This window comes from Carcharhinus amblyrhynchos, chromosome 31 (genome assembly GCF_965287045.1).
Source record: "Carcharhinus amblyrhynchos chromosome 31, sCarAmb.v2.hapA, whole genome shotgun sequence".
Classification (NCBI taxonomy): Eukaryota; Metazoa; Chordata; class Chondrichthyes; order Carcharhiniformes; family Carcharhinidae; genus Carcharhinus; species Carcharhinus amblyrhynchos.
This window is the reverse complement of record NC_137354.1, coordinates 24,605,826-24,630,361: the sequence shown is the minus strand read 5'-3', so window position 1 is coordinate 24,630,361 and position 24,536 is coordinate 24,605,826. Positions and strand designations below refer to the sequence as shown.

Sequence of the window (24,536 nt, the reverse complement as noted above, 5' to 3'; positions counted from 1 at the left end):
CTCTTGCCTCCCAGAGAATCCTGGGGTAAATCCCATCCGGACCAGGGGACTTATCTATTTTCAGACCCTCCAGAATATCCAGCACATCCTCCTTATCAACTGTAACACTGTCAATTCTACTCCCCTGCAACCCAGTGTCCTCCTCAGCTATATCCATGTCCCCCTGCGTGAACACCGAACAGAAATATTGGTTCAATGCTTCACCAATCTCCTCCGGTTCCACACATAACTTCCCTCTGCCGTCTATAACTGGCCCTAACCTTGCCCTAACCAACCTTCTGTTCTTGACATACCTATAGGACGCCTTAGGATTCTCCTTAACCCTATCAGCCAAAGTCTTCTCATGTCCTCTTTTAGCCCTCCTTAGCTCGCTCTTCAACTCCCTCCTAGCCAATCTAAAGCTCTCTAGTGCACTATCCGAGTGCTCACGTCTCATCCGAACATAAGCCTCCTTTTTCTTTTTAACCAACGAATCAACTTTTTTGGTGCACCACGGTTCCCTAGCCTTACCAATTCCACCTTGCCTGACAGGGACATACCTATCACAGACTCGCAGTAGCTGCTCCTTGAAAAAACTCCACATTTCGGACGTTCCCAATCCCTGTAATCTCCTAGTCCAACCTATGTTTCCTAATTCTCCCCTAATAGCCTCATAATTACCCTTCCCCCAGCTAAAACCACTGGCCCGAGGTTCATGCCTATCCCTTTCCATCACTAAGGTGAACGTAACCGAATTGTGGTCACTATCACCAAAATGCACACCAACTTCCAAATCCAACACCTGATCTGGCTCATTTCCCAGCACCAAATCCAATATAGCCTCACCTCTAGTTGGCCTATCTACATACTGAGTCAAAAAACCTTCCTGCACACTTTGCACAAAAACTGACCCCTCTAACGAGCTAGAGCTATAACAATTCCAATCAATATTAGTAAAGTTAAAATCCCCCATAACAATTACCCTATTACTTTCACTCCTAACCAGGATCGTCTCCGCAATCCTTTCCTCAACCTCTCTAGAACTTTTAGGAGGTCTATAAAAGACTCCCAACAGGGTGACCTCTCCTCTCCTATTTCTAATCTACGGTGAGAACTATCCAGAATCTCTCACTGCACGGTGAGAACTATCCAGAATCTCTCACTGCACGGTGAGAACTATCCAGAATCTCACACTGCACGGTGAGAACTATCCAGAATCTCACACTGCACGGTGAGAACTATCCAGAATCTCACACTGCACGGTGAGAACTATCCAGAATCTCTCACTGCACGGTGAGAACTATCCAGAATCTCACACTGCACGGTGAGAACTATCCAGAATCTCTCACTGCACGGTGAGAACTATCCAGAATCTCTCACTGTACGGTGAGAACTATCCAGAATCTCACACTGCACGGTGAGAACTATCCAGAATCTCACACTGCACGGTGAGAACTATCCAGAATCTCACACTGCACAGTGAGAACTATCCAGAATCTCACACTGCACGGTGAGAACTATCCAGAATCTCTCACTGCACGGTGAGAACTATCCAGAATCTCTCACTGCACGGTGAGAATTATTTCGAATTTCACATGCTGTCTGGTGCAAATTATTTGGGATGTCACACACTGTACAGTGAGAACTACTCGGAACGTCTCATATTGTAAGGTGAGAGCTATCTGGAATCTCACACACTGTAGAGTGAACATTACCCGGAATCTTACACAGTGAGAACGATCCGGAATGCAGCCCCTCCTGTGCTGAGCAATAATGAGGAACAGATTTGAAGTTCTGAAGGTAAATGAAATGAAGAGTACTGAAGATTTTGATAAACTGTAAAACTTTATCCCCAGTTGCAATCAGTTCATGTGCAGAATCTCAAAGTCACATCTCTCTCTCTCTCTCTCGAGGCAGCTTTACATTCACAGGAAGCACCAGCTGCCTCTATTCTCCGAGTTGTCTCCAAGTCTCTCCTCACTCAGTCAGGATGAGGAGCTGAATGATGCAGGCGATAGCCTGTGCTGCTGTGCTGAGGTAAACAGTTGCTGTGGTGATGGTATCTGTGCTAAAACAGGCTGCTGGGAAATCAGGCTCCGAGTTAAATCCAGTGAAGCTGAAACAAGATCAGGAAATGTCACGGGAATGTCATGGGCGTCCAGCACAAAAACGTTTAGCAAAGCAATCAACGTGTTGCTACTTTTCTCTGTTAACCTAGTTGCACCTTCCTGCTCACTGCCCATTACCTTTCACACTGCCTAACCCTAACCCTAACCTTTACCCTGCTTCACTTCATCAGCCAGCTTGTGGAATCATTCCAATACCATCCTGTTCAACTCCGGCCACCGAGCACCCCCCAACTTCCACACGCTCATCCCAATCCACCTCCCAACTCCCCTCCATCATCCCTCTACCCCCATTCCTAACCTGCTCTGCCCATCCTATCACGTCCTCTCGTCACCAGAGGAAGGAGCAGCACTCCGAAAGCTCACGATTCCAAATAAACCTGTTGGACTTTAATCTGGTTTCGTGAGGCTTCTTAATATGAGATGCAGTGAGAGATTTAAAACAAGTGATTATGGTTTTAAAACATATATTCTGAATGTATTAATGTGCTTTTTTAAGGTGTATGGTTCATTTTAGCCAGATGCAAATCACTGCAAAGCACAATGGTAATGAGGAATAGGACATGTTTTAAGGGAATACAGAAACCTTGAACATATACAAGGTTTAATCAACAGACTTCCTAATGGCTAGAACATTTAGAACACTTAATCACATTTCATGAATAGGGTTTATTCACTGTCCAAGTAAGATGGGTGCATGCCCAGACGTGGAGTCATGTGTTAGTTTGGTTTGGCTGTGACCTATAGGGGGCCCATGAGAATGTTCATTTGAACTTTGGGCTAAGTGTCTGAAGTTAGTAGGCAACATGAAAATGGGGGTCAGCCAGGACAGGAGTTAGCTTCCGGATTCAACGGACTAATAAAGTGCCAGGATATCAGAGGGTAAGATGTAATTGGCTGAGGCATAGGACAGGTATTATTGTTGATTTATGTACAATGAAGATGATTGATGTAAAGCTAATGAAAGGCGAGAGTAATTGATAAGAAAAACTTATAATTGATCTGTTTTGAATTGTATACATCGGATTTCATCGGAGAGATCTATCTGCTCTATCTCAGAGCTGCCCTGACCCTTTCGATGATCTCTTTGCGGCTGCTGGTTAATAAAGTTATGTCTTTTAAACGGAGACACTGGCTTCGTGAATCTTGTATCATCTGAAGTTTGAGCAGTACTGGCAACCTCTGAAACTCCACTAACTCAGCTCCATTACCCTCTAGCCCCTAACAGCTCCCCTCATCACCCATTCTCCCCTCCCCATCACCCACTTTCCTGCTCCCCATCTCCCCTTTCCCGCTCCCCGTCACCCCCTTTCCCGCTCCCCGTCACCCCCTTTCCCGCTCCCCGTCACCCCCTTTCCCGCTCCCCGTCGCCCACCGTCCCACTTCCCACCCTACACACTTCAATGATTTGCACAGTTATCCTCCTCACTGCCAGGTTTAGCCAGATTCTCTCCTGAGCTTTGTTAGCTGTGAATTCAGGTGATTTACAATTACCTCGCACTAAAGGCCCTGACGATGTGTTTGAGGCGAGCAGGGGGTGATGGCTACTTGCTGTTCGAGAGGGTGAGCGCTGCAGTGCTGGTGTGAGCTGAAGACTCAAGTTACCTGATTGGATAGGGAAAAGGAAATATGAGTAACATCGACACTCACACATCACAACGAGATTAAATCAGCAACGTGGAGCAAACAGTGCACAGACAGGTCACACCCAGTCCTGCTTATGGTCCAAACTGGCGTGTTTTTCTTTCTCCATCTTCCTTTCTTTCTCTGGAGGAAGATTTGAACAGGTGCTGCAGTAAGATTCCTCTGTTAACTCCCAGCACCATTGAAAACTGCTAAAACAACTTGTTGCCAAATATTTCCACCACAAATATTTTCCCAATGGTTCATTCCAATGCTGACTTTGACCGAACTTCACTGATCTTAAAAATAATCCAATAAGAAATAAAGAAAAACAATAACAGACTAAACAGTATTCGGTCTGTGGCTTTAGCCATGCTAAATTGCCCCTTACTGTCCAATTGTAGGTTAGATAGATAGCAATGTTAGATGCATAGGGGTCACAGAATCCCTACAGTGCAAAAAGAGGCCATTCGGCCCATCAAACCTGCACCAACAACAATCCCACCCAGGCCCCATTCCTGTAACCCCATGTACACACCCTGCTAGTCCCTCTGACACTAAGAGGCAATTTAGCGTGGCCAATCAACCTAACCTACACATCTTTGGACTGTGGGAGGAAATCAAAGCACCTGGAGGAAACCCACACAGACATGGGGAGAACATGCAGACTCTACATGGTCACCTAAAGCCAGAATTGAACTCACGTTCCTGGTGCTATGAGGCAGCAGTGCTAACTGCTGTGCCACCATGGGGGATAGGGAGAGGGGAATGGCCTGGTTGGGATGTTTATTCAGTGCAGATTCGATGGTCTGGATGGCCTCCCTCTGCACTGTAGGGAACAGGAAAATACAATAACAGAGTGATACCTAACACAAAGGAAACTTGAGGTGGGATGGAGGTCAATATTTTGACTTCAGGACATCTCTGCAGGAGTCCCTCGGGATAGTGTCCTAGGCCCAAACATCTTCAGCTGCCTCATCAGTGACCTCCCTTCCACCAGAAGGTTCAAAACCAACCAGCCTTGAACCATGTCTTCTGCAAAAGGCAGGTTCGAACCATCAACGCCTCAGACCACCTGGAACGTCCCACTCCCTTCTACGTGAGGTCTCACTATCTGCACCCGTATTCCAAAGTGACCAAAACAGCTGGAAACAGGAATGGGGATGGGAATCTCGGAGCGGGGCTGGGAACCTCGGAGCGGGGCTGGGAACCTCGGAGCGGGGCTGGGAACCTCGGAACGGGGCTGGGAACCTCGGAACGGGGCTGGGAACCTCGGAGCGGGGCTGGGAACCTCGGAGCGGGGCTGGGAACCTCGGAGCGGGGCTGGGAACCTCGGAGCGGGGCTGGGAACCTCGGAGCGGGGCTGGGAACCTCGGAGCGGGGCTGGGAATCTCGGAATGGGGCTGGGAATCTCGGAATGGGGTCACGTCCACCATTTGTACAGCTCTTTCCACACAGACTATGACATAAAATCCCGATGCTGCAAGACCAGGACAACATTCAGCCTGGTTAGCAACAGGCACCTCACATAGGCGCCAGGCAAAGGAATCTTGTTCAGAACAGAACTGAACGCCCACATTTGGTATTGAGGGAGTCAGATTTCCTGCATTCCAGCTAGATTTTACCTGTTAAAAACCTGTTTAAAATAAGTTTAAAGCACTTTGTTCTTTGTAGAACTGTTTAAAGCATTTATTTATTGTATTTACTGCTTTAAGAATTCTGAGGGAGTGGTTAGCAGGCAGTTGTGGGCCATCAGCTTTAAATCAGCGCCAGGTTTAAAAGGAGGCCTGGTGTAGGCAGCGGGCAGCGGAGTGAGTGGGAAGCAGAGTGAGCTACTAGGGCTTAATATCAAAAAGGGCTTGAAGGAAAAAAGGCCAGGTGAGTTTGTTTGAAAAACTAAAAAAACAAAAAAAAAAAATTTTTTTTTCCAAAACTACTACAGTGGATAATGGAGGGGCATGTGATGTGTGGTTTCTGTATGATGTGGGAACTGGTGGACCCCAGGGTTCATCCCAGTGACCATGTCTGCAGTAAGTGCAGGTTGCTGGAGGAGCTCCAGCTCAGGTAAATGAGCTGGCCTCTGAGCTACAGACACTGAGGCTCATCAGGGGGAGAGAGGGTGCCATTGTCAATGGGGTGCAAGTGACATCCACCCCCCCTAGACTGGCTAACTCTAAGGGTCAGGGACAAGAGGGGGCTGCTGGGAGGAGGAAAGGGGGTGAGGAGCGGAGGCCTCAGCCTCTTAATCTGCATAACAGGTTTGAGGTTCTTGCTTCCAGGCTGGACGAGAACGAGGCAGGTGAGGTTGGTGAGCAAACTGCACACGGTACAGTGCTGCAGCAGGACATAGGCAAAGAGAAGGGGAAAAGGAACGTAGTAGTGATTGGGGATAGTGGGGTGAAGGGTATTGACACTGTCCTTTGTCACAATGACAAAGTGCACAGAAGGGTGTGTTGTCTGCCTGGTGCTCGGGTCCAGGATGTCGCAGCTGGGCTGCAGAGGAACCTGGAGTGGGAGGGTGAGAATCCGGTCGTTGTGGTTCATGTGGGTGCCGGCGACGTAAGCAAAATGCAGACTGAGGATCTGGGGAGGGAGTATGGAAAGCTGGGAATGGAATTAAAAAGTAGAACCGACAAGGTGGTTATCTCTGGGCTACTGCCTGAACCGTGTGCAGATGGGCGTAGGGTTGACAGGATTAAGGAAGTGAATGGGTGGCTCAGGGATTGGTGTGGGAGGAATGGGTTTGAATTTATGGGGCATTGGCACCAGTATTGGGGTAGGTGGGACCTGTTCGGGCGGGATGGGGTTGGTCTGAACCGTGCTGGGACCAGAGTGCTGGCGAATCGAGTAAAGAGGACTGTAGACAGGGCTTTAAACTAATTGGGGGGGGGAGGGTGCGAGGGTAGGTGATGGTACGAGGTCTAAAGTTAAGGAGAGTGTACATGTAAGGGAAGAGGCCGAGGATGTCCCAATAATAGAGGGAGTAGGGGGCGTGAGTATAGTTGGTGGCGTTGCGGCAAATAGGGTCCAGGTGAAGGCTGGGATGAAGGCGCTTTATCTGAATGCACGAAGCATTCGGAATAAAGTGGATGAGCTGGTGGCGCAGATCGACACAAATGGATACGATCTGGTGGCCATTACAGAGACGTGGCTGCAGGGTGACAGGGATTGGGAGATGAATGTACAGGGCTATCAAGTGTTTAGGAAGGTTAGGCAGGAGGGAAAAGGGGGGGGCGTAGCTCTGCTGATTAAGGATAGCATCACGGTGGTAGCAAGGGATGATATTGGAGCCAAGGAGCAGAACGTGGAATCGTTGTGGGTAGAGATTAGGAACAGCAAAGGGAGGAAGACGCTGGTGGGTGTCGTCTATAGGCCTCCGAATAATGATCTGGAGGTGGGGCGGGCTGTTAACACGCAAATAAGTGCGGCGTGCAGGAATGGGACGGCCGTAGTTATGGGGGATTTCAATCTGCATATTGATTGGTCGACCCATGTTGGACGTGGGGGGCTCGAGGAAGAGTTCTTGGAATGCTGCCGGGATAGTTTCCTCGAACAGTGTGTGTTGGAGCCGACGAGGGAGCGAGCTATCTTGGATCTGGTGCTATGTAATGAGGCGGGTAGAATTAGGGACCTTGTGGTGAAGGATCCTCTTGGGGAGAGTGATCATTGTATGGTGGAGTTTCTGGTGCAGCTGGAGGAGGAGAAAGTGGGTTCCCGGACACGCGTCCTTTGTTTGAATAGAGGGGAGTACGGTAGGATGAGAGAAGAATTGGCGAATGTGGACTGGGGGAGCGCGTTGGAGGGAGGGTCTGTTGAGGAGCAGTGGAGGATCTTTAAGGAGATCTTTCTTGGTGCTCAGCGGAAATTTATTCCGATGGTCAAAAAGGACAGTAGGAGGAGAGGTAATAAGCCGTGGATAACGAAGGAGGTGAAGGAAAGTGTTAAACTAAAAGCGGAGGAATTTAGAGTAGCTAAGAGTAGTGGGCGAGAAGAGGATTGGGAGAGGTTTAAATGTCAACAAAGATTGACAAAGAAGTTGATAAAGAAGGGTAGGAGAAACTATGAAGCTGGGCTAGCGCTTAATATAAAAAAGGATAGCAAGAGTTTTTATAAATATATAAAAAGGAAGAGGCTGGCTAGGGTGAATGTTGGTCCTTTAGAGGATGAGAAAGGGGACCTAGTGGTAGGGGATGGGGATATGGCTAAGGTATTGAATAACTTTTTTGTTTCTGTCTTCACAGAGGAGGACGTGAATAATTTGCCGGGTGTTAGCGATGGAAAGGTGGTAGGACTGGAGGGTCTTAATGTCATTACTGTTACTAGAGAGGCAGTGCTCGACAGACTGGAGGGGCTGATTGTGGACAAGTCCCCAGGACCGGATGGAATGCATCCGAGGGTTCTGAAAGAAATGGCGGAGGTGATAGTGGATGCCTTGGTGGTTATTTTCCAGGCGTCGCTGGATTCCGGGGAAGTGCCGGATGATTGGAAAACGGCTAATGTTACGCCGTTGTTTAAGAAGGGTGCCAGGCAAAAGGCGGGGAATTATAAGCCGGTTAGTTTAACGTCTGTGGTAGGTAAAATGTTAGAATCTGTCATTAAGGAGGAAATTGCGAGGCATCTTGAAGGGAATTGCTTGATAGAGCAGACGCAGCACGGTTTCATTAAAGGGAAGTCGTGTCTGACAAATTTACTGGATTTCTATGAGGATGTGTCTAGGGCGGTGGATAGAGGAGAGCCAGTGGATGTGGTCTTTCTAGATTTTCAGAAGGTGTTTGACAAAGTACCTCACAAGAGGTTATTGCAGAAGGTCGAGGGACATGGAATTGGGGGCAGGGTGTTAGCGTGGATAGAGGATTGGTTGTCAAATAGGAGGCAGAGAGTGGGGGTCAACGGGTGCTATTCGGATTGGCGGATGGTGACTAGTGGAGTGCCCCAGGGGTCGGTGCTGGGGCCTCAGCTTTTTACCATTTATATAGATGATCTGGAGGAGGGAACCAAGTGTAGAGTGTCGAAATTTGCTGATGACACCAAGATTGGGGGAACGGCAAATTGTGCGGAGGGTGTGGAGAGTCTGCAGAAGGATCTAGATAGGCTGGGCGAATGGGCCAGGAAATGGCAAATGGAATTTAATGTTGGCAAGTGTGAGGTGTTCCACTTTGGTAGGAAGAATGGTAGGAAGGACTATTACTTATGGGGCGAAAAACTGCAGCAGGCGACGGTGCAAAGGGACCTTGGGGTCCTTGTGCATGAGTCGCAAAAACCCAGCCTGCAGGTGCAGCAGGTGGTCAGGAAGGCGAATGGGATGCTGGCCTTCATAGCGAGGGGGATTGAATATAAAAGTAGGGAGGTCTTGCTGCAGCTGTATAGGGCATTAGTGAGGCCGCAGCTGGAGTACTGTGTGCAGTTTTGGGCGCCGCACCTGCGCAAAGATATTTTGGCCTTGGAGGGAGTGCAGAGGAGGTTTACTAGGCTGATACCGGAGTTGAGGGGGTTGAGCTATGAGGAGAGGCTGAATAAACTGGGCTTGTACTCGTTAGAGTTTAGAAGAATGAGGGGAGATCTCATTGAGACGTATAAGATGATGAATGGGATGGATAGGATAGAGGTGGAGAGACTCTTCCCGCTCAAAAAAGACAGTAGGACTAGGGGGCACAGCCTCAAGATAAAAGGGGGGCGGTTTAGAACAGAGTTGAGGAGGAACTTCTTCACTCAAAGGGTGGTGAATCTCTGGAATTCTCTGCCCGTTGAAGTGGTGGAGGCTGCCTCGCTAAATATTTTTAAGACGCGGGTTGATGGGTTTTTGATAGGAGAGGGGATTAAGGGTTATGGGGAGAGGGCGGGAAAGTGGAACTGAGCAGCGACAGATCAGCCATGATCTTATTGAATGGCGGGGCAGGCTCGAAGGGCTGGATGGCCTACTCCTGCTCCTATTTCTTATGTTCTTATGTTCTTAAAGTAAAAGTTTATTTTTTTGGTCACAAGTAAGGCTTCCATTCACTCTGCAATGAAGTTACTGTGAAAATCCCCTAGTCGCCACACTCTGGCGCCTGTTCCGGTTCACTGAGGGAGAATTTAGCCAATGCAGCCAACCAACACGTCTTTGGACTGTGGGAGGAAACCGGAACACCCGGAAGAAACCCATGCATACACGGGATGAATGTGCAAACTCCATATAGACAGTCACCCAAGGTTGGAATTGAACCTGGGTCCCTGGCGCTTTGAGGCAGCAGTGCTAACCACTGTGCCACCCCCGGAAAGGATTGCAACAAGTCAGGAGTAAGATGTCCTGCAACAGAATGATCTGTGAACTCAAATTTATTGATAATATTTAATTCTTCTCTAGTTTCCTTTTATTTACTTTCACATTTACTTTACTTTATTTGACACTCTGCCTCGCCCAGGCCCTGAATCTCAGAGTCTTGTTACTGAGGCACGCTTCCTGAGGCTGTGTTGAGGATATTTGGGCCAGTCAGTGTGTTGTGTACTCTGCCACACGTTAAAACACTTTCATCTACTGAACTGGAGCCACAGCCACCAAGCTGCCCTTAGGTCTTTCTCTTTCTCAAAGATTGTAGGGAATATCAGAATCCAGGCTGGAGCCATTGGGATCACAGCGGGATTCAAGAGTGGAGAACAGTGTTTTCCAGCCTTTTGCCAGCGATGGAGGGGAACCCTTCTCCGACAGTACTGGAAATCAGTGTCAGAGTCTGAAATCATTAACTTCACTAATGTCCTTTAGGGAAGGAAATCCATTCCTGGTCTGGCCTACACGTGACTCCAGGCCCACAGGTTGATTGTTCCCCCTGAAATGGCCTAAGCAAAGACACACAAGGGCAATTAGGGATGGGTAATAAATGCTGGCTTTGCCAGTGACACCCACATTCCATGGAAGAAGAAAGAAAGGACACAGACTGTGCAAATACCTATCAGAATCAGGAAGGTTCTCCCGTCGATTAGAGTGTATGTTCACTAAATTAGACTACAGACAGGAGTTTTCACCCACCTGAGGTGTGCAGCCCGATGTCAGCTGTGTCTCCAGGCTGTTGGTCATGTGTAGATATTAATGCAGGCAGACAGGCCTTAGGTCTGGATTCGATTGGGATTCCGTCTTCCTGATCCGAAGCTGCTCGCTCTGGTGGGCAGATCACCATCAGTTTGAGAAGTGTTGTCTGGTTTTAACGCACAAACATTAGACACCACCCATTAAACTGGGCTCTCCCACTCAGAAACACTGAACCATAGAGGGCACTTTGCTCAGGTTTCATGCACCACCGATCTCCCCAAACCCTGCCTCCAACCCAGCCACCACATCCCCCTCAATGGAGGGTCAGTGTGAGTTGTGTCAGTCCCACCCCCCACCCCAGAATGGAGGGGGAGTGTATGCTGGTCAGTCATCACCCCCTACCCCACACCCCCCCCCCCCCCCCCCCCAATCTCCTCTGCTACGAAGGGGACTCTCAGTGAAGATGCTTTGATTCTTGCTGCAAAATAAATAATGATGATAGGAACAGGCCATTCAGCCCATCAAGACTGCTCCACCACTCAATATGATCATGCCTTTGTCCATACTATCCCCAGATGTTATTTACGTTAATATTAATCAGAAGTCTATGACTTTCTGCTTTAAACACACTCAATGACTAAGCTTCCTCTGGGATAAAGAATTTACAACCCTCTGAGTAAAGAAATTTTTCCTCATCTCGGTCCTCAGTGGCTTCCTCATTATTTTAAAATTGTGGCCCCTGGTTACCCGCATCAACCCTGTCTATTCCTTTAAATATTTTGTAGGTTTCAATGAGATCACCTCTCATTCTTCAAAATTCTAAAGAATGCAGGCCCAGTTTGCCCAATCTCTTGTCACGAGACAGCCCCGCCACCCCAGGAACATGTTTGATGAGATTTTGTTGTGCTCCCTCTATGATAATAATATCCTTTCTGAGATAAGGAGACCTCAGCTGCACACAGTGCTCCAAGTGCAGTCCAACCAAGTTTCAATACAACTGAAGCAAGGCCTCGCTACTCCTGTCCTCAAATCCTCTTGTGATAAAGGCTAACATTCCATTAGCCTTCCTAATAGCTTGCTACAACCTTCAACGGCTTATGGACAAGGACACCCGGGTCCCTCTGTACACCTATGCTTTCTCACTTTTTCCCATTTGGGAAATACTCTGAATATCTGTTCCTCCTACCAAAGTGGATCACCTCACATTTTTCCACATTATATTCCATCTGCCGTGTTCTTGCTCACTCACTAACTCTGTCCAAATCTGCCTGCAGCTGCTTTACAGCTTCCTCATAACACACATTCCTGCCTGGCTCTGTACCATCTGCGGACTTGGAGATATTACATCTGTTCCCCGCATCCAAATCACTAATATGTACTGTGAACAGCCGGGGCTTAAGTACTGATCCTTGCCACAGCCTGCCAATGCGAGAATGACCTGTGCATTGCTACTCTCTGCCTGTTGGTCAACCCTCAATCTATGACAAGTATATTGCCTCCTACCCGATGAGCTTTTATTTTGCTAAGCAACCACTTGTGGAAAACTTTATCAGAAGCGTTCTGAAAATCTAAATATACCACGTCCATCAACTCTCCTTTATTAGTAACATCCTCAAAAAACCCCAACAGGTCATCAAACATGATTTCCCATCTGTAAATCTATGCTGACTATGTACAATCAGATGATGATGGTACAGAGAGAGGATGTACAAAGAACAAAAGAACAAAGAACAACACAGCACAGGAAACAGGCCCTTCGGCCCAACGAGCCCACGCCGCCATTTTAACATTGTGAGTCCCCTCCTCTACCTATGACCTTTGTCTACGCCTACTGGGGAAAATTGAGGGAGACTAATTTAGGGACAATTTGTTACACCAATCAGCCTAAGAGCACGTTTTTTTGGGGTGTGGGAGGAAACCGGAGCACCCGGAGAAAACCCACGCAATCACGGGGAGAATGCGCAAACTCCCGCAGACACTAGCCCCTTTTCTTCTCCCTCTGCCACTTTTTGTTTTGCTCACATCCAAACTTCGTTGCCCCGTGTGATGTCTTGCCCTTAGATTAGAGGACTTGTTGTCTTCTTGCCCCCTGGAACTTTTCCATTTTAATTCGTGTTAGTCTTTTTTTTATGTGGTGGTGGTGGTGGACCAGGGGAGGGGGGGGGCTTGTTTGGGTGGGGGGAGGGGGCTTGTTTGTCGGGTATGTTGGGGGAGGGGAGTTTGATGGTTGGGGTTGGGGGGGGTGGGTGGGGAGGGAAAACTTGAGGAAGTAAAGAGGGGGGCCTGAGAGAGAGGGGCTTGTGTACAACATTGGGTAGAATCCCAAAATATTCTGTAAATGCCTAGAGCAGTGATGGTTGGGTTAGAATAGGATTGGGTTTAACACGATCCTCTTTGTGGATCAACAACGCACCCGGGTCACTGTTCCTATCGCACGGGTAGAGTAGTGAAGAGATTTGAGCGTTTGTGGAATTGTTACTGTTCCAAGAAGAGAAAAGTTATTATACCTCCTTTCTGATCTTACTGCATCAGATCTTCTCGCTCTGTTAACTGTGGTGAGAAGCCAATTAGAAACCACTGCACTCACTAGATTCAATAGAAACGGTTACATTTATATTTTAAACAAAGATTAAAATACTATTTATACCAAACTCCATAACTCTGCAAATCATTAAAATATTTCTCTAGAAATTATTTTTCACAGGTTACTCCAATCTTGTCGGATGAATGGATGGAAAGGTGTGCTTACCTGAGGTGGATGGATGGAAAGGTGTGCTTACCTGCCGTGGGCTGGCTGTTCAGACCTTCCTCAAAGACCTGCTGCCTCAGAGCTTCAAAATTCATTGAGGCATCATCCTCCGGCAGCCCGTGGGGAACCTGCCCGTCTCCGGGCCGACACACCTCAAACCTCACCCAGCGATAGCTGCAAGTAAAGAGCAAACCTCAGCATCTTCAAACTTCAAATCGCCTTCGAAACAAAACAATACCTAAGACAGCACAGCCTGCAGTAAACAGCTCCCACTGGCAGCACAGACACAGTACACTGTACAGTTCCCCTGGCAGCACAGACACAGTACACTGTACAGTTCCCCTGGCAGCACAGACACAGTACACTGTACAGTCCCCCTGGCAGCACAGACACAGTACACTGTACAGTCCCCCTGGCAGCACAGACACAGTACACTGTACAGTCCCCCTGGCAGCACAGACACAGTACACTGTACAGTCCCCCTGGCAGCACAGACACAGTACACTGTACAGTTCCCCTGACGACACAGACACAGTACACCGTACAGTCCCCCTGGCAGCACAAACACAGTACACTGTACGGTCCCCCTGGCAGCACAGACACAGTACACTGTACAGTTCCCCTGACGACACAGACACAGTACACTGTACAGTTCCCCTGGCAGCACAGACACAGTACACTGTACAGTTCCCCTGGCAGCACAGACACAGTACACTGTACAGTCCCCCTGGCAGCACAGACACAGTACACTGTACAGTCCCCCTGGCAGCACAGACACAGTACACTGTACAGTCCCCCTGGCAGCACAGACACAGTACACTGTACAGTTCCCCTGACGACACAGACACAGTACACCGTACAGTCCCCCTGGCAGCACAAACACAGTACACTGTACGGTCCCCCTGGCAGCACAGACACAGTACACTGTACAGTTCCCCTGACGACACAGACACAGTACACTGTACAGTTCCCCTGACGACACAGACACAGTACACCGTACAGTCCCCCTGGCAGCACAAACACAGTACACTGTACGGTCCCCCTGGCAGCACAGACACAGTACACTGTACAGTTCCCCTGACGACACAGACACAGTACACTGTACAGTTCCCCTGACAACACAGACACAGTACACTGTACGGTCCCCCTGGCAGCACAGACACAGTACACTGTACGGTCCCCCTGGCAGCACAGACACAGTACACTGTACGGTCCCCCTGGCAGCACAGACACAGTACACTGTACAGTTCCCCTGACAACACAGACACAGTACACTGTATGGTTCCCCCTGGCAGCACAGACACAGTACACTGTACAGTTCCCCTGACAACACAGACACAGTACACTGCACAGTTCCCCTGACGACACAGACACAGTACACTGTACAGTTCCCACTTATGACCACAATATTTATATAGCTAGTCCAGTTAAAATTCTGGTCAATGGTAACCCCCAGTACCTTGATAGTAGGGATTCAGCGATAGTAATGTTATTGAGTGTCACGGGGCGATAGTTAGATTCTCTCAGATAGAGATGATCATTGCTTGGCATTTATGTGTCGCGAATGTCATTTGCCACTTGTCAGCCCAAGCCTGGATCTTGTCCAGTTCTTACTTCTTTTGGACAGGGACTGCTTCAGTATCTGGGGAATTGTGAATGGTGCTGAGCATGGTGCAGTCATAGAACATTAGAACATAGAACATTACAGCGCAGAACAGGCCCTTCGGCCCACGATGTTGCGCCGACCAGTTAAAAAAAAACAACAACGACCCACTAACCTAAACCAATCCCTTTTCGTCCATAAACCTGTCCACAGACCTCTTAAACGCCCCCAAACTAGGCGCATTTACAACTGCAGCAGGCAGGGCATTCCAATCCCTCACCACCCTCTGGGTAAAGAACCTACCCCTGACATCTGTCCTATAACTACCCCCCCTTAGTTTAAAGCCATGCCCCCTCGTGCTAGATTTTTCCATCAGAGGAAAAAGGCTATCACTATCCACCCTATCTAAACCTCTAATCATCTTATATGTTTCAATAAGATCCCCTCTTAGCCGCCTTCTTTCCAGCGAAAACAACCCCAAATCCCTCAGCCTCTCCTCATAGGATCTCCCCTCCATACCAGGCAACATCCTGGTAAACCTCCTCTGCACCCTCTCCAAAGCCTCCACATCCTTCCTGTAATGTGGGGACCAGAACTGCACACAATACTCCAAGTGCGGCCGCACCAGAGTTGTGTACAGTTGCAACATAACGCTACGACTCCTAAATTCAATCCCCCTACCAATAAACGCCAAGACACTGTATGCCTTCTTAACAACCTTATCTACTTGATTCCCAACTTTCAGGGATCTATGTACACATACACCTAGATCCCTCTGCTCCTCCACAGTATTCAAAGTCTTCCCGTTAGCCCTATACTCAACACATCTGTTATTCCTACCAAAGTGAATTACCTCACATTTCTCTGCATTAAACTCCATCCGCCACCTCTCGGCCCAGCTCTGCAACCTGTCTAAGTCTTCCTGCAAACTATGACACCCTTCCTCCCTATCTACCACACCTCCGACTTTGGTATCATCAGCAAATTTACTGATCCACCCAACTATACCCTCATCCAGATCATTAATAAAAATCACAAACAGCAGTGGCCCCAACACAGATCCCTGAGGCACACCACTTGTAACCGAACTCCATGATGAATATTTACCGTCAACCACTACCCTCTGTCTCCTATCCGCTAGCCAATTCCTAATCCAGTTCCCTAGATCACCCCCAATCCCATACATCTGCATTTTGTGCAGAAGCCTACCATGGTGAACCTTATCAAACGCCTTACTAAAATCCATATACACCACGTCCACTGCCTTACCCCCATCCACCTCTTTGGTCACTTTCTCAAAAAACTCAATAAGGTTAGTAAGGCACGACCTACCCGCCACAAAACCATGCTGACTATCTCCAATCAACTCATTACTCTCCAAATAACTATAAATCCTATCCCTAATAATTTTTTCCAAAACCTTGCCCACAACAGAAGTGAGACTCACCGGTCTATAATTCCCGGGGAAGTCTCTGTTCCCCTTCTTAAACAATGGGACAACATTCGCTAACCTCCAATCATCTGGAACTATACCAGAGGCCAACGACGACCTGAAGATCAGAGCCAGAGGCTCTGCAATCACTTCTCTTGCCTCCCAAAGAATCCTGGGGTAAATCCCATCCGGACCAGGGGACTTATCTATTTTCAGACCCTCCAGAATATCCAGCACATCCTCCTTATCAACTGTAACACTGTCAATTCTACTCCCCTGCAACCCAGTGTCCTCCTCAGCTATATCCATGTCCCCCTGCGTGAACACCGAAGAGAAATATTGGTTCAATGCTTCACCAATCTCCTCCGGTTCCACACATAACTTCCCTCTGCCGTCTATAACTGGCCCTAACCTTGCCCTAACCAACCTTCTGTTCTTGACATACCTATAGAACGCCTTAGGATTCTCCTTAACCCTATCAGCCAAAGTCTTCTCATGTCCTCTTTTAGCCCTTCTTAGCTCGCTCTTCAACTCCCTCCTAGCCAATCTAAAGCTCTCTAGTGCACTATCCGAGTGCTCACGTCTCATCCGAACATAAGCCTCCTTTTTCTTTTTAACCAATGAATCAACTTTTTTGGTGCACCACGGTTCCTTAGCCTTCCCAATTCCACCTTGCCTGACAGGGACATACCTATCACAGACTCGCAGTAGCTGCTCCTTGAAAAAACTCCACATTTCGGACGTTCCCAATCCCTGTAATCTCCTAGTCCAACCTATGTTTCCTAATTCTCTCCTAATAGCCTCATAATTACCCTTCCCCCAGCTAAAACCACTGGCCCGAGGTTCATGCCTATCCCTTTCCATCACTAAGGTGAACGTAACCGAATTGTGGTCACTATCACCAAAATGCACACCAACTTCCAAATCCAACACCTGATCTGGCTCATTTCCCAGCACCAAATCCAATATAGCCTCACCTCTAGTTGGCCTATCTACATACTGAGTCAAAAAACCTTCCTGCACACTTTGCACAAAAACTGACCCCTCTAACGAGCTAGAGCTATAACAATTCCAATCAATATTAGTAAAGTTAAAATCCCCCATAACAATTACCCTATTACTTTCACTCCTAACCAGGATCGTCTCCGCAATCCTTTCCTCAACCTCTCTAGAACTTTTAGGAGGTCTATAAAAGACTCCCAACAGGGTGACCTCTCCTCTCCTATTTCTAATCTCCGCCCATACTACCTCAACAGACAAGTCCTCATCAAACCTCCTCTCTGACACTGTAATACAATCCCTGACCAATAATGCTACCCCTCCCCCCCTTCTACCTCCTTCTCTACTTCGACTAAAACATTTAAACCCCGGGACCTGCAGCATCCATTCCTGCCCCTGCTCTATCCATGTCTCTGAAATGGCCACAACATCGAAGTCCCAGGTACTGATCCACGCTGCAAGTTCACCCACTTTATTGCGAATACTCCTCGCATTGAAGTATACACATTTCAAACCCTGCTCCACCCCACCCCTGCGATGCCATGCATTGCAGTCCCCATCCATGCACCCCTCACTTTCAACCCCTCTACTCAGGATCCCTCCCCCCCTCCGAATCAGTTTAAACTTCCCTGCATAGCCCTAGCAAACTTACCCCCCAGGATATTGGTCCCCTTCTGATTCAGGTGTAGACCATCCCTCTTATAGAGGTCCCACCTTCCCCAGAACGAGCCCCAATTGCTTAAGTACCTGAACCCCTCCCTCCTGCACCATCCTCTCAGCCACAAGTTCAAACTTACCCTTTCTCTATTCCTCTCTAAACTATCTCGTGGCACAGGCAAGAGTCCGGAGATAACCACTATATCAGTCTTGGCCTTTAGTTTCCACCCCAACTCCATAAATCTCTGCTTAATATCCCCTTCCCTTAACCTCCCTATGTCATGTGTCCCCACATGAACAATAACTTGGGGTTGATCTCCCTCTCCTCTAAGAGTCCTGAATACCTTTTCAGATACATCCTGGACCCCAGCCCCTGGTAGGCAACACACCAGCCCTGAGTCCTTACCTTTACTTCCGACCCTCCTATCTGTCCCCTTAACCGTGGAGTCCCCAATCACGAGGCCCAATCGTTTACAGCCCCTAACCACCTGAGCTTTCACACTAGGCTCACCCCCCGTGACCTGGTCCCTTTGACTTCCCCCAGTTGTTTCCTCCACAACCGTAGCCTCCAGGACCGAAAACCTATTTTGGAGGGGAACCGCCCCAGGGGATTGTCCCCCCGATTGCTTCTTTCCCCTCTTCCTGGCAGTGACCCAAGACTCATTTTTAGGAGTGACTATCTCCTTATAACTCCTATCGATATCTGCTTCCGCCTCCCGAATTATGCGGAGTTCCTCTAACTCCACCTCCAGCTCCTTTACACGCTCCTCCAGAAGCTGCAATCGAACACACTTCCTACAAGTAAACTCCCCTGAAACACTACTAGATTCCCTCACCACATACATCCCACAGTGAACATCATCAGTGAACATCCCCATTAATGACCTCACGATGGAAAGATAAATGAGTTCTGATTTTTTTTTTTAGAACTCTAACAGTAATTCCATGTTACAGGACTTCCTGTTCCATGGAACATACAGTTCACTTTGCAATGTTTTCAGTTTAATCTCAAATAATGACCTCTAAGTTTCCTGCCACAGATATACAACAATATTACACAGTCCGTGTAAAGACTTCATCTTCATCCTTCATGCTAAATGGTCAGAGTGGCCCAGCATATCCCCCATTACCCCCAGGATAGGGGATTAATAATGAAAGTAGTAGAACATGTCAAGAACAACACCAGAATGATCTTAAATGTGGTGATGTCTTGGTGGAGAGACAGTACCGCAGAAACAGCATGTTATTCAGGTTGCCAACTCTAACTGGACATATTGCAGGAGATATCTGAGGAAGGGGCATCACAAGAGGTTGGGAGCATGTCACCGTGGGAGTGAGAGAGAAAAACACAACAAAGCCTCCATCAAACCCATTGCAAAAGCCCATTTCATTCCAGCTGAAACTTTGTAATGCCCTCACTGAGGCCCATGAGGTTGGCCTCTTGGAGTATGAGCTCCCTGATTGAGGAAATGGTTGCCTTCCCAATCAGGGAGCCTTACCTGAGTGTCAGGGTTACTGACACTGCATTCTGACTGTATACCTGAAACACTCTGAGGACTGCAATTCATTTTGTGAATAAAGAGAATCTGGTGAAGGGACGCCAGTCTCGGAGGAGTTATTTCAAACTTCCTGTAAAAATCCTCCCCCAGTCACACAATACTTTCATGTTTTTAAAATCAGCTGAAATTAAATCCATCTCAATAACTTTCAACCCAGTGACTTGTTAGTGGATTACAAAGATTTGAATGTAGATACAAGAACAGCCCTTAGAAACTTCTGCAGTGACTTCTATTACAAACCCTTGGAGTAAGTTTCCTATTGTGAATGTTCCTGAGTGGGAAACTTATCCCTTTTGTACTTGAGTAGACTTGATGATCCCAATCACTGCAGTATTGTCTATACTAACAATGAACAGCTCCCGAAGCCCATCGCGGCCTAAATGGGAAACTGGAGAAACAAGTAAATGCTTCCAGCAAAATACTGCAGAAGCTGTACCAGAACACGCCCAGGAGTGGGTGCAATGCCTTGCCTGAGGTTGGAATAAAAAAACTTAAAAGAAATACTGCAGACACTGGTCTGAAATAAAGCCAGAAAAACTCAGCAGGTCTGGCAGTGCCTGTGGAGAGGAAAGCAGAGTTAACGGCCGGAATTCCCCAATTTGTTTCTGAATGGCAGGCAGTTCTGAAGGTGCTGTTCCCACTGCCGGAATAGCGTAAACTTAAAACGTAGAAAACCACAGCACAAACAGGCCCTTCCGCCCACACGTTGCGCTGATCACATCCCTACCTACTAGGCCTATCTATAAACCTCAATCCCATTAATCCATGACCCTCAATAGGGTGTAAACTTACGCCCGATTCCACAACTCATTCATGCTGCACAAGTGACAGTGTCTCCGTCACCTAACAGGCTGGGAGCTGAAGTGTGCATCCGCTCTCAGATACTGAAGGTCCAGGCATCATAACGATGTAGGCAACACCCTGACTGGCTGGGTGGTTAATACAGTTAATACGTTTATTCTTCCTGTGAGGATCGTGAATCTTTGAAACTCTCTTCCCCAGAGAGCGTTGGGGGCAAGGTCACGGGGCTGCGGCGAGAGGGGGTGGTGGAATGTGGAGTTGAGGCAACAATCAGATCAGGCACGACTATTTGAACGGCAGGCAGGTTTGAGGGCTGAATGGCCTCCTGCTCCTAAGTCGTACCTTTGTTTGATGGAGTGCTGCACTTTAGAGAAAGTGCCACACTGTCTGAGGGGTAATACAGAGGAACAGCCACACTGATGGAAGAACAACACTGAGGGGGGCGCGCTGGATGGTCAGTCCTGAGGGAGAGTTGCACTGTCCGAGGGGGAGAACTGAGGTGTGTTACACTGCCGGAGGGTTTATACTAATGGATAACTGCATCTCCGTAGGTTCAGTTCATAGGGATGGCTGCACTTCCAGAGGATCAGTGCTAAGGGAGAGCTGCACTGTCTGAGGCGCAGAACCAAGGAGTGTTGCACTGACAAGGCAGGCAGCATGGAGGGAGAACCGTGTTGTTACAGATCCAATACTGCATTGTCTAAGGAACAGTTCTAAAGAGTGCTGTCCTATTCTGGGGGGGTAGGGAAATGACATAGATTGTACAGCACAGAAACAGGCCACTCATCCCAAACTTACCATGCTGGTGCTTATACTTTACTCCTGCCATCTCTAAATCAACCATCATGACCACCTTTCTCCCTCATACACTTGGCTAGTTCCCCCCTTACACATATCTATACTGTTTGCTGCAACTGCTCCCTGTGATGCTGAGTTCTCACCACTCTGAATAAAGAGGTGCTCTGGCTCTGTCTGCTCAGGCACATGGACACAGCAGATCCCAGCAGCACTGTTTTGAAGAACAGCAAATGAAATCTCCCAATATCCTGAACAATATTTATCCCTCAACCAACACTACACGCTGATTATCGCGATTGAATCACATTGCTGTTTGTGGGATCTTGTTGTGTACAAATTGGCAGCCGAATATCCTGTACTGTGAAGTGCTTTGGCACCAGACAGGCATATTGTTGTAGCTTCACCATACACAGCATCCACTCTTCCCACAATTCTATGATTGAAATCCTGCCCCTGTACTGAAATGACTCTTACACAGTGTCTGAGTCTGCTCGCTATACAGAGTCAGGGGTAATGTAGAATCATAGAATATCCACAGTGCAGAAAGAGGCCATTCGGTCCATTGAGTCTGCACCAAAACCAATCCCACCCTGGCCCTATCCCCGAATTTACTCTGCTAGTCCTCCTGACATTAAGAGGCAATTTAGCATGGCCAATCCACCTGACCCGCACATCTTTGGAACCCTGAGGAGGAGACAGCTGCAAAGCAGTTCAGGAAGGCAGCTCACCGCCCTGAATGCTGGGCTAGCCAGCGACACCCATATCCCATAAATGAACATAAACAGCTGGAGGCAGGTTAGTGGAGAGGTCAACAAGGTAGAAAGTCGAGTATCATGCGGGGAAACCTGAGGCAGTAACAACTAGAAAACTTTGATAGTCAAAGAGACTTGGGTATGTCCGGACAGCAAGGAACTAAGAAGGCAAAAGGCATATTGGCCTTTACTGTGAGGAGGCTGGAGTACAAGAACAGAGGAATCTTGCTACAATTGTTCAGATCACAGCTGGATTAGTGTGTGCAGGTTTGGTCTTGATATGCACACAGTACAGTGAAGGTTCACTTGACTGATGCCTGGGATGAGGGGGTTGTTCTGTGACGCAAGGCTGGAATCCACTCGCTCAATCTCTCTCTTTCAGACGCTAATTAAAACCTACCTCTACAGACAAGGGTCAGTCACCTCATAGCCCTTATTTGTCTCAGTATCAATGTGCGGCTGATAACTCCCCTGTGAAAGACTCTGGGATGGGTTTATGATGTTAAAGGTGTTTTGAGAATGTGAGTTGCTGGTTTTTGTACCTTACCGGACACACTTCCTGGCTCCAGGGCAGCTCTGAATCAGGTTCTGGATGGTGGGGTGAGAGAAGCCAAAGAAATCTGCCCCAGACGGCACCAAGTTGACAAATGGCTTTCCACTGGGTGGAGACAGAAAAGCAGAAACACGTTTACAAATCAACTCTCCAGAGTTGCTGGCATTGCGCAAAAATGAGTCGAAATTTGTGCCCAGAGTGAAAGATAGTTTGCCCCATTTCCCTGAGCATCCTTCACATTCAGCCCAGTTCAGTCACTCAGTATCCAGGTACTCAAGACCCAAACATCAGGCCAACTGTCTCCACCATTCCCAACCTGTGCACCTCAAAACCAACACCATTACCAACTGTATCACCCAGATCCCAGGAACACAAACCAATACTCACCATGCCATAGCAATCGCTTTCAGTAGGCTGGCGTGACAGGCCGAGGCAGAGCTGGCAACCAGTGCATTCTGAGGGTCAACTTCAGGAGCGATCTCAAACTGTTAAACACAAACATTCAGTCAAAACCTTTCCTCCTTGCTGCCCTGATAATCCTCACTCTATACGCATCACAATTGCTCGCTGCCCATTCCGGGTGTGAGAATAAGTGAAGTCCAACACACAATGTTCCAGACTGTGACTAAAGGGCAAAAGAATAACGAAGGAGAGAGTAGAGCCTCTTATGGATCAATAAGATCATCTGTCTGCGGATCCATAAGAGGTGGGCGAGATCCTAAATGAGTGTTTCTCATCAGTATTTACCACTGAGAAAGGCACGGATGTTAAGGAACTTGGGGAAATAAATAGCAATGTCTTGGGGAGTGTACATATAACAGCGAAGGAGGTACTGGAAGTCTTAAAGCATATCAGGGTAGATAAATCCCTGGGACCTGATGGAAGTGTATCCCAGGATATTGTGGGAGGCTAGGGAGGAAATTGTTGGTCCCCTAGCAGAGATACTTCAATCATCGACAGCCTGAAGATTGGAAGGTGGCAAATTTCGTGCCTTTGTTTAAAAAGGGCTGCAGGGAAAAGCCGGGGAACTCCAGGCCGGTGAGCCTCACATCTGTGGTGGGTAAATTGTTGGAAGGTATACTGAGAGACAGGATTTACAGGTATTTAGAGATGCAAGGACTGATTAGGGACCGTCAGCATGGCTTTGTGAGTGGAAAATCATGTCTCACAAACTTGATTGAGTTTTTTGAAGAGGTAACCAAGAAGGTAGATGCAGGTAATGCTATCTACATGGACTTTAGCAAGGCTTTTGACAAGGTATTGCATGGTAGGTTGTTCATAACGTTAAATCTCACGTGTTCCAAGGTGAGGTAGCCAAATGTACAAAATTGGTTTGATGACAGAAGCCAGAGGGTGGTTGTAGAGGGTTGTTTTTCAAACTGGAGGCCTGTGACCAGCGGTGTGCCTCAGGGATCGGGGCTAGGTACACTGTTATTTGTTATTTACATTAATGCTTTGGATGAGAATTTAGGAGACATGGTTAGTAAGTTTGCAGACGAGGTGACACCAAGATTGGTGGCATGGTGGACAGTGAAGAAGGTTATCTCAGATTGCAACGGGATCCTGATCAATTGGGCCAGTGGGCTGACGAATGGCAGATGGAGTTTAATTTCAATAAATGTGAAGTGATGCATTTTGGTAAATCAACCAGGGCAGGACTTACTCAGTTAATGGTAGGGTGTAAGGGAGAGTTATAGAACAAAGAGATCTACGGGTACAGGTTCATAGCTCCTTCAAAGTGGCGTCACAGATGGACAGGGTGGTGGAGAAGGCATTCAGCATGCTTCGTTTCATCGGTCAGAACACTGAATACAGGAGTTGGGACGTCTTGTTGAAGTTGTACAAGACATTGGTAAGGCCACACTTGGAATAGTGCGTACAGGTCTGGTCACCCTATTATAG

The 24,536-nt window shown here is 47.9% G+C and overlaps 1 protein-coding gene across 2 annotated transcripts in view; it reads right to left on the bottom strand.

Annotated features, from left to right (window-relative positions):
* Window positions 1–1,805: 1,805 nt before the first annotated feature.
* Window positions 1,806–24,536, bottom strand: part of tbrg1 (transforming growth factor beta regulator 1) — an 87,467-nt gene continuing 64,736 nt past the window's right edge. For both annotated transcript variants that reach the window (XM_080215545.1, XM_080215546.1), the window contains 6 exons: window positions 23,022–23,119; window positions 22,629–22,739; window positions 13,512–13,654; window positions 10,732–10,860; window positions 3,600–3,710; window positions 1,806–2,095 (listed from right to left, as the gene is read on the bottom strand). In XM_080215545.1, the coding sequence (XP_080071671.1) occupies window positions 1,965–2,095; window positions 3,600–3,710; window positions 10,732–10,860; window positions 13,512–13,654; window positions 22,629–22,739; window positions 23,022–23,119 (723 nt within the window). In that variant the 3' untranslated portion in view covers window positions 1,806–1,964. The remainder of the gene's footprint in view (window positions 2,096–3,599; window positions 3,711–10,731; window positions 10,861–13,511; window positions 13,655–22,628; window positions 22,740–23,021; window positions 23,120–24,536) is intronic.